This window comes from Trichosurus vulpecula, chromosome 4 (assembly GCF_011100635.1).
Source record: "Trichosurus vulpecula isolate mTriVul1 chromosome 4, mTriVul1.pri, whole genome shotgun sequence".
In the NCBI taxonomy this organism is placed as follows: domain Eukaryota; kingdom Metazoa; phylum Chordata; class Mammalia; order Diprotodontia; family Phalangeridae; genus Trichosurus; species Trichosurus vulpecula.
The window spans coordinates 34,710,762-34,726,239 of record NC_050576.1 but is presented as its reverse complement, the minus strand read 5'-3'; the positions used below and the strand labels follow the sequence as shown (position 1 = coordinate 34,726,239).

Here is a 15,478-nt window from a genome sequence, read left to right as displayed (position 1 = left end):
ACCCTTCCCTCCTCTCTCTTGCCAAGGCTCCCCCTGGGAAATCTGGGCCAGCGGCCCACCTCAGACCTAGGCCCAGCCCAGTCCTGCTAAGGTCCCCGTGCCCACAGCTGCTCTTTGCCCCCAGAGCCTGTGGCTCCCATCATGTTAACCCCCCAAATCCCAGGCTGGCAGATTCCACCCCCATGCCTTCTTAGGTACCTGCCTAGACTCACACAGACAATCCATCCTTCCCACTCCTGGCAACCATGTCAAGCTGCCCATGGCACCTCCCATAGCAAGGAGGCAGAACTGTGATAAGGAGAAGCCTCCGGTTTGGGGCGGGGGCAAGAGAAGAGTTCTGCCCCTGGGGTCACAGGGGTTCTCCAGAAAGTCTCAGGGACAGACTCATAGAAAGTGATTCCCCTGAGCCTCTGCAGCCTGGACTGATGGCAAGAGATGAGGCTGCCACTGTACGCACCGCCTCTGCCCTGCCCAAGAATCCTGCCTTCCTACCAGGTGCCCACTGGCACTCACTGCCCTGATGTCCATCCACCTGAAAGCGGAATGAACTTTACAGGGCCATTATTCACGGTCGACGCGGCTGAGTGCCTGCTAGGCCTCCGGGGCCGCCCATCTATCGAGGCCCCAGATTGACTCTGACAGCCCAGGATGCCGAGGCCCTCCCTCACAGAAACAATGGGCCAGGAGTCCCACTTGCCTCCATCTGAGAGAGCATCTTGGAGGAAACTCCAGCCACCTCCCAGCCCCCACAAAAGCACGTGAACCTCCTTCCCAAAGCAAAGTGTCAGTGTTCTAAACATAAATCTGACCTGGCTCACTCTTGCTCGGGAAGCTCTAAATGGCTCCCTAGTGCCTCAACATCAGAAACCCTTCCTAGGCCACCCCCAGGCTCCCCTCCCAGGCTCCTCGGCCACATTCCCCAGCCCAGCCCACTGGCCTCACTGTTCCCCACACACGGCTCCGTTTCCCCTCTCTGTGTCTACGCTGGCCGTCCAACTCCCTCCACCTTGGCCTCTTGGGATCCCTGGTTCCTTTCAGGTCTCAGCTCAGGCGCCACCTTTTCTCAGAGGTGTGTCCCGACACCCCCACCCCCTCCGCCCCAGTTTCCATATTTGATGGTGCATGTGCCTCTCCCAAGAGAACAGCAGACCCAGGCTCTTGTGGGTCTCCGTATCTCCAGCTTACTGATCACTCAACTCAAAGACTGCAAGGATCTGACCTTATGCTCAAAGCATGTGTGTATATGTGTGTGTATGTGTGCGTGTGCGTGTGTGTGCGCGCGCGCGCGCACATGCACACAGAGGCACCTCACTCCACCCCACCCCCACCCCGCCTCAGCCAGCTCCACAGCCCCCAGGACCCAGAGCTGCTCTGCCCACCCACCACGTCCACACTGACCCCTCTTCCCTGACCTTGCTTGACGCTGCTCTCTGAACTCCTTATTCCCTCCCCAGCCCTGCTGCCGTTCAGGCCTCAGCCAGCACAGCCGTGGCATCTGTCCAAAGCACCCAGCCCATTAGTATACAGGAAAGTCAACTGTGCTCCCATCACCTCTCCCGACGGACCAGACTGTGTTATATCTGACTGGTAGCTGTGGGCACAGAAAGGCCTATTTCTTGACTGTCTCTTGCAGGCCCTGCTGTCTCATCCCTCAAGCCCCGGACCTGCCTTTGGGACTCTGGGCTCTGACAGGGCATTTGATCTCATCTCAGCCAGAAGCCAAATTCCAGGCCGCTCCCCACCATCTCTCAGCCCTTCCCCAACTCCCCTCTGTGTGTGAGCTCCCCCAGCCTAACTCCCAAAGGGCAGGGAAAGGGGAAGGAAGGGGAGGGCTATCCCTAGTGCTCAGCACAATCCATCTATCTGTCCATCCATCTATCAAGAGAACAGAGCCTGGAGTCAGGAAGATCTGAGGACAAATCCAGCCTCCAACACTCACTTACCTTCTGCCTACCTCAGTGTTCTCAATGATAAAATGAGGATGATAGCAGCCCCTCCCTCCCAAATAGCATCTGTACACTTCTTGGCAAACCCAGGAGCCCTTTAGACCTGTGGGCACTATTCTCCATCTCGCCTTGGAGCTGGAGCCAAAGGGCCTGGATTCAGATGCCAGCTCTGCCACTTGCCCTGTGTAACTCTGGGCAAGGCCTTACCCCGTGGTGAGTGTCAGTTCCCTTCTGTGACCCAGACCGCAGGCTCTGTCTGCACACCCCAGACTCACTCACCCAAGCCCTCCCGGCTCTGCAGAGCCCCTTTCTGTCCATGCTGAGTTTGGCTCTGAGCGGCATGGCCTGAGATGTCTCCTGCCCACATGGACTGGGACCTCACAGAGAACAGGACTGAGCAGAAACAGATGCCACCTAGAGAGGCCAGAAACTAAAGGACCGTGTGTGCTCTGGTTGCAGGATAAGGGAGAGCCATGCCAGCCTGCGTGCCCGAGATGACCAGGCCATCTTGCTGTGGGACTACCTGGGCCTCCTGGCACCAGGGGTACGGAGAGCTCCTACCTGTCCTCACCTCTTCTACAACAGGGACCCTGACAAGTCAAGCCCAATGTGAACAGACACATTTGGGCAAGGGAATAGGGTAATGGTGGCAGTGCCCAGGGTGAGGCAGGAAGAATCCAAGAGTCTGGCTCCCTGCCAGAGACTACCAACTCAGAACCCTCCAGCAACTTCACCAAAACCTTTTCACGTGCTCAGCCCATGGCAAGGGTGGACCTGAAACCCGTCAGAAGGAAGCACAGTTTTTAAGCCTCCAGTGCCCAGAGGTTTGGCGTATGAACTCCTGAGGAGCACCCCCTCCCCAAACAGAGCCTGCTTCGGCCAGCCCAGGTCTCTCAGGTCCCACAGAGGCAGCCCCTGCCAGCTCAGCTCCACTCCACTCCCCACACCCAGAAAGCATTCAGGTGACCAACCAAAGCAGGGGAGGAGGAGGAGGCAGAGAGAGCAAGAAAAGGAAAAAAAGCCAGGGAAGGGGAAGGGGAAAGGGAACAGAACCCATGCCCACCACTGGGCCAAGGGCCCCAGGCATACACAAGGAAACACTGGTACCTTTTTCAGGTTAATCCACTGCTTGAAGTAATCAGCCACTGGCAACCCCAGGTACTGGCACTGCCCAGGCAGCCTGAAAGAGAGCAGAGAGGACAGGTGAGGGGGCCTTCTTTCAAGGCAGCAGTAAGGAAGCTGGATACTGAGAGAGCTGACTCTGGAAGCCCTACTGGGAGGCGGCCTGGTTCCTGAGTGAGCAGAGGGACGTTCGTGTTGGGCTCAAGATGGCGAGGTTCCAAGGATGGCCTTGAGATGAGTCCCACTGGGAAAGTCCAGCCAGCCGGTGGAGTTGGATCAGGCTGGGGAGAAGGCAGAAAGCCAATGCCTCGAAAGGGGGAGGAGATGGTGGCACTGTCCTCTACCACTACCCTCGGGGTCCATTCACTCAAGCTTCAGCCTCTACCCTCCAAGGCCCCATGGAAACAGATGCCCCTTTCCTTTAGGGACAGCAGTGAGAATGCCCACATGGGGAGAAGAGTATACGCATCTACCACCACACAGTCAACAAGCCATCACCCTCTTGGAGGGGGCCTCCTCTTATAGACCATCAATGACGGGGAGCCCATGCCTCCTGGGGCACCCCCTTCCACTTTGGGCCAATTCTCACTGTTAGTTCTAGATAACCAAACTCAAACTGGTTCTCTGCCACGCCCCACCTCCTCCAACATACAGCCAGCCATGCCTTCAGGTCAGGTGTAGTCTACAAAACCTACAAAGCCACCTAGGGTTTTATCAAGATAAGAATGTTGTCAAACAGCACAGGGTTGGGATCACAGCTGCCTGGGGCGCTCTACTGAAGATTCTCTGCCAAAATGACAGGATGACTCAAGTCAGCCATTCACCTGGTGCTGAAACCATGTAATCAAACTATTGTCTGGCTAATCTCTGTGCATTAAATACTTTGGTAAGGTCTATTCTAGTTGCACTATATCCTACAGCACTGCCCTGGCCAGAAAAGGAAGTGAGGGTCAGGTTGGCAGGACCCGTCCCTGATGAAGCTGGGCTGCTGCCCTTTCTAGACGTCCACCAGGAATCCTGGTCGAGCTCCCTGGCCTAGAGCCTGCAGACTTGGTCCAAGTCCCTCTCTGTGAACCTCAGGCCTTCATTGGCCCTCCTCTGGTCCTGCAGTCTCCCCTCCTCCTGACCTCTGCCATGTTTAAGATGGCCCTCCCCAAGATAGCCAGTTCTTTCAAAACAAAGGGCTTGGATCCAGGTAACCTGACCTTTCCCATGAGCCGTTGGATTCTGTCCTTCCCCATTCAAAGGTCTCTCACCCAGAGTGAGACTAAAGCAGTTCTTCCTTTTCTGTGCCCAGCTGTCATCCTCCCAGCCTCCCTCAACATTGGTCCCCTTCCTTTCCAATTTAAATCCCTTTCCTCTCCTCTCTTCTCCCTCTCCTTTACCCCTCCCCACCTCACAGAGTCCTTATCTTCCTGAATTATAGGCAACATTTCTGCAGAGCTTTAAGATCTGCAGCCTCTTACAGACATCATCTCCTTGGGGCTTCCCAAAGACCCCACGAGGGATGTAGCCTCATCTTTATGATCGTTCCCATTCTAGAGATGAAGACACTGAGGCTCAGAGACAGCCCAGTGCCCACTGGGACCCTCAGCTGCCCCCCCAGGTTGAGATGCCACTTGCTTGAGGACACTTTCCTTGATCCCATGAACACTCCGCCTCTTCAGAAGTACCAACGTTTAACCATCTGTGACATGCCCATAACATCCAACAGAGCAGCTGTCCCCGGAGGGCAGGGGCCTTTTTGTTTCTCGACCTGTATCTCCAGCACACAGTAGGCTTGCTGCCTGGGCTGAGATGATGGAAACAGGCCACAGGCAGAAGAAGAAGAGAGGTACCCAAGTCCCAGGGGCAGAAAGGAGCTGAGTTTGAGTCCTGCCTAAGGGCTGGGTGACCCTGGACAAGCCACTTCTCTTTTCAGTGAGCGCCCTAGGAAACTGTCTAAGACAGGCCTGCACAACCTTCAGTCTGCCAAAGGATTTCGAGCGGCCTGACACAAATGTAGAGGACATTTTCCTTTGGCTGGTTGCGCAGGACTGCTGTAAAGCAACATGCCATGCCATGACAAAGGTAGCTTCCTCCGCTGGGAGGCCCCTCTATCCATGAGACTCCGGGGCCACCCTGCCCCCTCCTTTGCCAAGGGGCAGGACAGAAAACAAAGGCCCCATGAACAGTAAACTTAGCAAGACCGAAGAGGAGGCAGGAGGGGAGCAGGAGCCCCACCCTAGAGAGGATGCTCATGGACCCTGGAGATGTGACTGCCAAATCCTCGCTGACAGTGCAGGGGCCTTCAAAGACCAGAAAGCAGGGGAGGGGCTCCAGGCCTAGAGAAGCATCTGTGTCACCCTGATTTTCAAAATCAACAAGAATATCCCTGGCAGGCTCTAGGTCAGTGAGCTTGACTTGGATTCCTGGCAGAACTCTAGAACCCGTGATTAAAAGGGCAACTTGGGAGCATTTGGAAAGGGGAGCAGACATCAGCCAGAGGCAGCTGGGCTTCGCCAGGAAAGGTCACACCAATCCAGCCTTATTTCCTCTTTGGATGGAGTCAGAGGATTAACAAATGGACGAAACACCACGGACACTGGATATGCTACATTGCAGCAAAGCCATTAACCACCTCTCTCATGCCAGCTCCTCGAGGGCAGGGCCTATGGCCCTCTGGCCTGGCATCCCCAGCACTGAGCGTACTTGTCTCCCCTTTGCCCTCCTATCCCTGGCAGGGAGATGGGGATGGAGAGGCTTGGGCACAGTGTCTATGTCCATGCCCAAGAGACATTTAATCAGCATCTGCAGAGTGGCAATCTCTCCTCTGTTCATTACTCTGCCCTCTAGAGGGATGCAGGCCAGCTAGCAAATTAAACCTCAAGGGTATGACCAGTAAGTAGATGGCAGTTAGACCTGCTGACTTCTTATCTAGCTTCCAGTGTCTTGTCCTGCCAAGAGGTTGGGGAGCCCAGGCCCCTGGGCAGGTGGGTGCCCCAAGAAGGTGCTACCCATGGGGAAGCACAGGGAGCCACGTTTCCCTAGCATCCTCCAGCACCAAGAGGGCCCCACCCCACCCCCATTCATGCTTTACAGGGGCTCAGATTCGCTGGCGGCTGGCATGGCCGGGCCTGTTGTCATCTGGTCATGCTTATTGGGGCCGTCAAATGAAATTTTATACATGCAGCCAGCCCACAGGTGCAGGCCGCCCGCCCTCGCTTTACGAGGGGCTTGCATGGCGTCATTGGCAGCCAATAGAGAAGGGCCAATTATGCCTAGGTTGTAAAATGGAACTACTTTTCTTGCACATATAACTGGCTTCATTCCCTGGTCAGGGCCCTTTGGACAACAGTGCCCCACTGCCCACCCGCCTAGCTCCAAAGAGGGGCTGGCATGTCACTGCCTGCCCTCAGGATGGAGGACATAAGAGATGACAAGGGATGGCCCACCTCCCAGCACACAGACCCCAAATACAGGGGAGAGAAGCCTATTTGTCTTTGCCACACATTCTCTGTCCCCTCCCAACACACACACACACACACACACACACACACACACACACACACACACACACACACCCTACTACCCAATGTCTTGAGCTGCAAAGGGAGAAGGCACTAGACTTGGAGTCAGTCAGAAGACCTGGATTCCAAACCCCCCTCAGACCCTTAACAGCTGTGTGGCCACTTAAGCAAGTCACTTAACCTTTGTCGGTGTCTGTTTTCTCCTGTATAAAACAGCACAGGATAAGAAGACTCCCACTACTGATCTCAGAGGGTTGTTATGAAACAACAAAACAGAACCCTCATGACCATGAAGATCTGCAAAGTGGTATACAAATGTGAGTCACATCCTGGTAACAGTGACCCTGTCCTCTCAGGCCCTTAGGTTCACCCTGACCTACTACCCACAGAGGACCCAGGAGCCTGCCATCCCTCCAGGCTCGCCCTAACACAAGGCCAACCCATATGGGACACAGGAGTCTGCAGCTCAGGCCACACTGACACTGACGTGCCGCCTCCATGGGATTCAGAGTGAGCCCCGGGTTCTCGGGTCATGCTCAAGGGTCACTTCTGTATCAAGGAGGGGGCCTCCTCACAAACGTGCTCTCTGTCTTAGGGACATTTCCCTCCCCCGCTTAAACATAAGCATCATTTTCATGCTATTCCTTTAAAGAACAGACTGAACTGCTTCTCTCCTCTCTGGGGACCTTTGGGCATGGTCATGCACTCAGAAGACTAGTGCAAAGCAGAGGAAGGGGACAAAAATGGGGAAAGACACCTCCAACTCCCACAACACCCCACTCAGAGGCACTGAACAAGCCTATGGCCCCACCTGCCAAGTAGGCTGGGAGCTGCCCTCCCCCCACAGCACTGATGGCAAACAGGTGTGCCAGAGTGAGGGGCTCATTAAATGGGGAATGCGGGGGAACATTCCCCCATGGCCTGCTGGCTAATGGGCCCAGGGAATTGGCAGACCCATCAGGGGAAGGAGCTGTGCTTTGAAGAGCAGGTTTGGGGGGAGGAGAAGGGAGGGGAAGCTGAGTACCAGACAGAAACCCGCTGGGCTCCTCCAAGACTGATCAGCTCTGGCTGCAGGCTTCTGAAAATATTCCTGCTGGGGCCTTCTCCAGGCATGCCCCACCACCAGCCATGCACACAAGAAGCCTGGTCACACAGGCCCAGAAGAGTAGCCAGGGGTAGGGAGGGCAGTCAGAGTTCTGGCTCTCTCAGTAACGACAGCAATGATGTGGGGGCTCACCAGCACACAGAGGTAAGCATGTGAGGAGCTTCACGCACGTCACGTGCTGGAATCACAAGAACTCTTCAAGGGACATACTCACATGATCTCATTTGACAGAGGGAGAAACTGAGGCACAGGCCGTAATAGGTGCAAGATTCCCTAGTGAGGAAGTGTCTGGACTCACTGGCTATAAGTTGGAACTCTTGTTTCTGGCCCAGGCATCTAGAACATAGGCACCCAGCACAAAGGGGCACTTCAGACCCAGGAAGGCCCTCGGGGTTCTCCTGGATTATCTCTCACCCACCTGGGCACAAGTGCTCAGATGTCTCCCCCCACCCCACCAAGGGTTGCAAAAGCCTAAAGTGCCTAAACCCTTCCTGAGCCTAGCCAAAGGGGAACAGGTCAGTCACCAGGTCAGGCTCGGAACCCCATTTCACCTCTCTCCTGATCCGTGCTAACCCAATACAAAAGGCTGACTGGTGAGCCAGAATGCTGATTTGTTAATCGTGAACAATTGCTGACAGATCCCATCTTGGGCCTGTCTCATTGGTGAAGTCCCTTCCTCATGAGGAAGCCTACTTAAAAAGCTATATTAATAAGGCCGTAAAATGACCAACCAGCATAGCCTTCGTGACCTGGCTGTCAGCCCAAAGGAGACGAGGCCAGCACTCAGCCCCGTGCACAGTCTGACCCAGGGTGGTCACTTTATTCTGCACTGTGCTCTAGAACAGATGGAGGCACACCTGGTTAGGTCTAGACTCTAGAGGAAGAAAGCCAGACCATCATGAAGAAATGAGGAGCCTTGGGGGGGGGGTAGAGGGGTCCTTGCTGTGTTCTACTTAACCTTGGGGGCAGAATCAGAGGCCAGGGAGGGAGCTGAGGCTTCCCTGTCCCCAGAGGTACTTCAGCAGAGATGCCACGCTGTCCAGGGGAGGGGTCTCTTGGGGGCCTCACACCAAGGCATTCTGAATCTGCCCCCCCCCACCCCCAGGGAGGGAGGGCACCTGCCCAGCTGGCCCCAAATGACAGCACCGGTGATCCCAGCCCGCACAGCAGCAAGCAGCAGAACAAGGCTGGCCCGGCAGCTTGTCTTTGTCTCCCTGTTCCTATGCTGTCACTGGGAGCCAGCAGCTCTCCAATCCCGGAAGAAATCAACAGCCCTGGTGATAAACGGCCCGCTTTCGTTATCACTTTTCCTTAAGTTGAGGAGAGCGGCTGATGATGGATGGGCTGGAGTTTGGTTATCAGGGCGGGCTGTCAGCCAGGGGTGCCTATCTCCTCCCACACCGCGCAGGGCATCATTACAGGATGGCATCGAGGTGAAATATGACCCAGCGAATGGAAGGAGAGAAAGGGTGGGATTAAACATGGAGCCAATTGAGCAACAAAGAGAGAGGAGTGTGAGGCCGGGCCCTTATCGGGCTTGTGACACCTTTTATCTCCGCCTGGTTAGAACGCACGGGGCACAAATTGGTCCTTCCTCCCCCATTGTATCCTCTTGTACAAACAGAGACAGATAAAATGTGTCACCACTGAGATAGCATATCAACTTAACCCTAATTATTCAGGGGGTCAGACTAGGAAATAGGGGCCTCATTTCAACAGGTTCTGCCATCTCGGCTGAGCCGCCATCCACATGAAGAAAAGGGGGGAGGGGAGAGAAGTAAAGGCAAAAGAAGGGATGGGAGGAAAGAGAGACAGGAAGGGGGCGGAGAGAGGAAAGAGGGGGGAAGAGGAAGAAGGGAAGGGGGGAATGAGAGGGAAGAAAAGGAGAAAGAGAGGAGGGAAGGGGGAGGAGAGAGAAGGGAAAGGGGGAGGCAAAGGTAGGCTCATGACGGACTTCAGGTGCACAGGTGGTGTTGGTGGACACACAACTACCACCTGAACCTCCTACTAATGAGAGGGAAGAGTGGGTGACGCCCAGCTGAAGCTAGGCTGATGCTGCCTTGGGGGGTCAGACCAAGGTGTTCACCCAACACCCCTGGGTGGGCCCTTTAGGCTAGGGTGCTCTCTGTGAGCCCTGCCTGAGTGACCCAGGTGAGAGAGAAAGGGACAGCTCTCAGCATCCCTTCGGATGCCGAGATCTCCTCAAAGTTTGCTGCCCTCTGGGATGGCGATGGGCTCCTCCATGGGAGGACTTTCAACACCAAAGAGCTGGGCACCCAGAACTGGCCATCACAGGCAGGGCTTGCCCTGGCTACATTTACTGTGGGGCCGGGGAGCAAGGTGTCCACCTAATCCACAGAGAAACAGGGCAGGCTAATGGGGCGAGGGAAGCCCAGGGATTGGAGTCCTAGCTTCTATACACATGCTTTCCACCCTCCCCTGCCCTGCTCCCCAGAAGCCTTTGCCACTGCCCTGATCCTTGCCCCGAGGGAGAGCTGCAGGGTCCCTTTACAACTACAGCCTGCAGAGATGATACACTTGCTGTGGACTGTGGAGGGTCAGAAGAAAGGGCTGTCTTAAATACCAACTTGACAGTCAGCTCCTTGTCTGTCTTCTCCCCCCACCACTCCAAACTTGTCATGGTACAAGAAGTCTATAAGAAGCCCATCAGCTTTAAATATCAGTGTTCGTGAAGCTGGAGCAGGAGAGCGGGGGAGCGGGAAGGAGACAGTGAGCAGCTCCGTCCGCCTGCCGCCCGCTGTCGGCTGTCAGGGTGCGCTAATGAATCTCCCCAGCAGCAGCCATGCTTCAGATTGGGGGTGGGGGGGGGAGGGAGCCTGCGCCGAAGAGGAAGTCTTCCAGTGAGGGGTCTGCACAGCATTGAAATGTCTTTTTCTGAGACCCCTCCGTTAATGAATGTCACTGCCTAGCCAGTCTTGGAGGAGGTGGTGAGTGAGGCTCTAGCCATGCAAGCCCCCACCTGGCCCCCAGACAAAGGAGCTGCCACAGATGGGAAGGGAGGGGCACAAAGGGAGAATCAAAGGTGTGCACAGTGCTGTCCAAACTCACCAGCACAAGCCATGTCAAGCGCCATCAGCGCCTCCTGACGACAACATCAGGGGAGTCATTTCATAGCTGAGTCAGGTTGCTCAATGGAGCCTCCCCTCTCCCACCCCCACACATCCCTCACAGGGCTGTGGTGAAGACCAGCCCAGATAGCTCAGGGGGACTCTGCAAACAGAGAGTGCAACAACCTAAGGACATCATCCCAGCACAAGACATGGTGGCCTGGGGCACCCCTACCCTGGCTCTACTTAACACCCCAGCCTTCTTTGTCCTTCCAAGGAACAGGCAGGCAGAGGGGAGATCTGCCAATGAGAAGACTCAACATTCGACTTGTTGGAGGCACCAAACCTCCATCTGAAGCCCTGGGGAGGCAAGGGTGCCAGCCTCCCCTGCCATAAGTCATGCAGGGGAACCAGAAGGGAAGGAGACCAAGTCCGTGCTGGGACCAGGGAAGCCCGGTGCCCCTAAAGCAATGTGCAAAGGTTAGGTTGCCATCCTCCCTGTGAGCCTGCTCGCCCCCTAATCCCTGGGGCACTCCCATGTGCGAAAGGAAGTCAGAGTCTACAAGGGACCTCGAGTCCTGATGCTGGACTATCAACCTGGCCTTAGCAAACACACAGGTTCAGACCCTTTCCCCCAAGTCCAGTTCAATAAGCTTATGTTAAGCTCCTACTGTGGGCCAGACGCTGGGAACACAAGACCAAGACAAAAAAACAAGCCCCAAACCCCCACCAGTCCCTGCCCTCAAGGGCCTTCCGTTCTACCTGGGCATGTGGCTGCTCCCAGGAGGCCTCTCTGACCAGTCCCCAGGTGCTCCGCAGGGCCTAGGAGGTGCAACCCCAACAAAGCCACGGCCTGAGGCCCCCAAGGCGGGTTCAGGGGTTCCTGACCATTGGACTGGTCACCCAGCACTGTATCCGTGGAGGTAATGGATGAGAACCATACGCTGGGCTGCAGCTTGAGCACAAGGTTCAGTGTGCTTGGGCAGGGGCCTTGGACCAAATGACCTGAACGATTTTCTAGTTGTCACCCTCGTGCCCAAGGAGAAGGGAGACTACTAACCAAGCCTGGCCTGGAGGGTGGGGGGGTGCTGTGCCTGACGCAGCAGCCACCGGGACCTGGGCACTCAGCTAGGCCCACTTCTCACCATTCATCTGGTAAACAACTCCATTCCAGAAGGAAGGACGCACAAGGGTGTTGCCGGGCAGAGAAAATCCAGACACCAGACCTGGGCCGCCACCATGAAAGTTGGGCCAGGGCCTCTGCAGCACCAGGAGCGCCATGGTCACCACTCCCGTCCCCCAAGGCCCTCTTACTGTCTGGATTTCCATTTCTTCACCTCTAAAACAAGGGTGGGCCATCTCAAAAGAGGGCCTGGCCAACATTTTGTGGAGCTAACAGGACAGCAATGCTCCTGGTGCACTGTGAGTTTCTTGGGTCACACTGAACATACACGCTAGTCTCTTTAAGCCAATCCTGGTTGTATGCCAGTGCACCTGCCTCTTGGGTCCAGTACCCATAAGGTACCTACAGACCCCTTGTCAAGTGACTCTTATCAGCAGTCTGACCAAGCAGTAGGGGTTTGTGCCCTCCTGCCAGCTGGTGGGGCCATGCTATCTCACTGTTCAGGGTATGCCTGATCACTCCCCACCTCTGCCAAGTGCCACACACTTGAGGCTAGGCAGGTTTGCCCATCCAGGGACCCAAGTGGACTCAAAGCCAAGGTACCCCAGGTTTCCATCCCAGAGGCTGCCACACAGGCAGGGAGCATGAATGCCCCCACCTCAGCAGGTGGGCATGTTGGTGGGCTCCAGAAAAAGCCCTGGCATCAACCCCATATCTAGGGAGCAAAGCAAATTTAATTTCCGCTTGGCTCCTGATGGCTGAGATGAAAGGACATCACCTGTGCCGGGGCTGGCAGGCAACAGCTTACTCCTGCTGGTGCGTGCTGGGATCTCAGCCAGGCGTGACCCCTTGGGGGAGGGGCAGGGGCAGTCTCAGGGTGCTAGTCACACTTACTCCCCAGAGTGGCCCAAACCACGCAGCAATATTTCAAAGCCCCTCCTTGACTGCTCTAGGAACAAGTACCAAAGTTCTCTTGCCTCGGGGGGACCTGCAAATGAGCAAGCTGCCCTGCCCCCACTTCTGGGTTCTGGGATGGGGTGAACAAGGCTGTTCCTCGGATCAAACTCATCATGACTTCAGAAACTTGTGCCCATTCTCCTTCAGAGTCCACTCATCCCCTCACCCCACAAGATGGCTCCCTGATGCCCTTCACAGAAGTCTGGGCCCTCTACCCCATCCCAGCTGGGCTCCAGCGGTCAGATGCCCTCTTAATGGAAAGGTGGGAAGCTCTTGGCCCCTCCCAACCTATGTCCTTTAGACGTAGCTGCTATGGACATCCCTTCCCTCCATTCCCCAGCTGACCCTTGACTGTGACTGTCAGTATTCAGGGTGTGGGGAGGAGGAAACCCTCACAGACACAGCCTAGGAGGGCAGGTGGGCAGCCCTGGCCCTCCCCTGCCCCTGACGTTGGCAATACTCAGCATTTTCTGGAAGAAGGCAGGTCTGCTACAGCTGAGGGGAGCCACACATCACACAGGCGACCTTTGCAAACAGGACCTAGTGATTAAGTGTGTCGTCTGCCCCTGATAAATCTACAAACACAACACCTGTTGCCATCACTGCTCCTAAAGTATCTCCTGGGACCTGGGCCACAAGTCACATTTGGCCCAACCTGACAGGTGCCAGTAGAAAGCCTGAGGGGGTCCAAGTCCAGTGCCTGTCCTCACTACAGATTGTGTGGAAAAGAGGTGTGGCATACTCACACCCTTGGATGCTGCTCCAGGTCCTGCCTGGAAGGAAGTGGGCCCCCCACCCACTCTGGGGCAAAGCCACACTGGCCTCATCCTAGTTCTGGCAAGCCTAAAAGCAAAGGGACTCTCTCCCCAAGACGGGACCTGTTCCAGCTCTCTGGGGGGGGAATGGCCATTCTGTCTGGTTGGGGTGGCCATCGTATGCTACTGAGCAGTCCTATTCTCTGTCCTTGGCAGGTAAGTCAAATCCAGTCCCAGCCCCAAGGTGAGGCCCAGGTCCCCCGGGGTTCGGATCCTCCCCCCCAAATCAGGGTGGGTCCACAATGGGGCCAAAAGCTTTTGTTGGGGAGGGGCAGCCACAGGCACTTGTCGCCAGCCCTCCCCAGGGCTCAGAGCTGCCAGACAATGGGAGGGCAAAGGACAGCTGCGGCAATTAGAATGCAGGGCAATTCAGGAGCTATTTAGCAGCATGACCCAGGAGGTCACCGCAGCTGACTCCCATCCCTATATAAATATTGTATGAGGCGGGTGTGCGGGCTGAGCCCCCTCAAGTATTTCTCCTGCTCACTCCACCCCCACTTGGCTTGCCGGCTGCCTCCAGCCAGACCCCGAAGCAGTGTTATTTACAGCCTGACAGTCAGGGAGATCCCAGCACTAAGCGAGAGGGACTGGACAAAATCCACTTGTCCAAAATCACCAGGGTAATTCAGCCGGAAGAAGGAAAGGTGGGGAGAGCTCTGCCAGCCCTGTGGCCTGGGAGGCATCAGCGGGAGCTAAGCTTCTGGGAAGCCTCCCCAGGAAGGGGCTGTGGCCCCGGGCCGGCCGCCCGAGCCCCCTCCAGTGACCTCAGCCCTGGGCCCAGGCAGCGGCGGCCCCTGGCATTGACGCGGGAGGGGGTGGGGGGCCCCCGCGCCCTCCTCCAGCACTGCTTCGCTGCACCCTGACAAGCCTCTGAAGCCTGAGAGCTGTTTGCAGTCAGCACCGTGATTTGTTAGTAATTATTTCCACGGTGTCACATCGCTGTCACTCTGTTAACAAAGAGACAGGCTGCCTCGGGCTGCCTGCGAGAGGAGCAAGGAGGGCCTGTCAGGCTCCTGGCGGCTCGGGGCCGGCTCCCTTTCTTCCCCAAAGCAGAGCCCTCAGCAGACAGGCAAGGAGAAGCCTTTCAGAACCTGTTCAGCTCGAGCCCAGACCCTCACATCTCATTATTTGCCTCCCCCTCTCCTCACTTTCCTCATTTCTACTTAACCCAATGCACCGATCCCAGAGACCACTCAGTGGCCTCTCATCTCTAGCCACTCTCCCCAGGCTGCCAGAAACTGCCCTCGAGAAGATGCCCGGCGGGGTGGGCAGGGCACCCTCACTGTCATGTCAGCCACTTAACACAAAGGCAAATTACCCCAGAGAAACTAGGCAACAAAAGCTAATAAAGACCAACTTCCTACTGCCTCTGCGGGCTGTGGGCACCGGGGGGGGGGGGCAGCTGCCTGGCCACTGCCTCGACACCAGCCCCCATCCCCAGACGCCAATGGGCCCAAGGAGTCAGTGTCACCTACCAGTGTGAACACACATGTCTGTACTTGTGTATATATGTGTGTTCGTGTGTGTGTGTGTCCAAGATGAAAGGCGCCCACTGGGCCAACCTTCCGAGCCAGCCGATCTGCTTTAGAGCAACCTAATGTCTCCATTACCTTGGCTGCGAATTAGAAAGCAGATTGTCAGGGGCTGACAAAACAGGGGTCACTCACCTTGCAGGCATGGGAAGTGGGAGATTAATTCTCTCCTCCACCAGACAGAATCAGCCTCCGGGATGCTCCCAGGGAAGCACGGACCTGAGAAACCCTTTCCCCACCACAGAGACACTGCAGCTCCTGGTAGCAGCACACACGCCTGGGGTGGGGGCCTGCGGGGAGA

General features: G+C 56.2%; 1 protein-coding gene across 2 annotated transcripts in view; it reads right to left on the bottom strand.

The window, feature by feature from the left end:
• ERI3 (ERI1 exoribonuclease family member 3) overlaps window positions 1-15,478 on the bottom strand; it is a 185,697-nt gene that overhangs the window by 83,270 nt on the left and 86,949 nt on the right. For both annotated transcript variants that reach the window (XM_036758045.1, XM_036758047.1), the window contains one exon: window positions 3,054-3,126. In XM_036758045.1, the coding sequence (XP_036613940.1) occupies window positions 3,054-3,126 (73 nt within the window). The remainder of the gene's footprint in view (window positions 1-3,053; window positions 3,127-15,478) is intronic.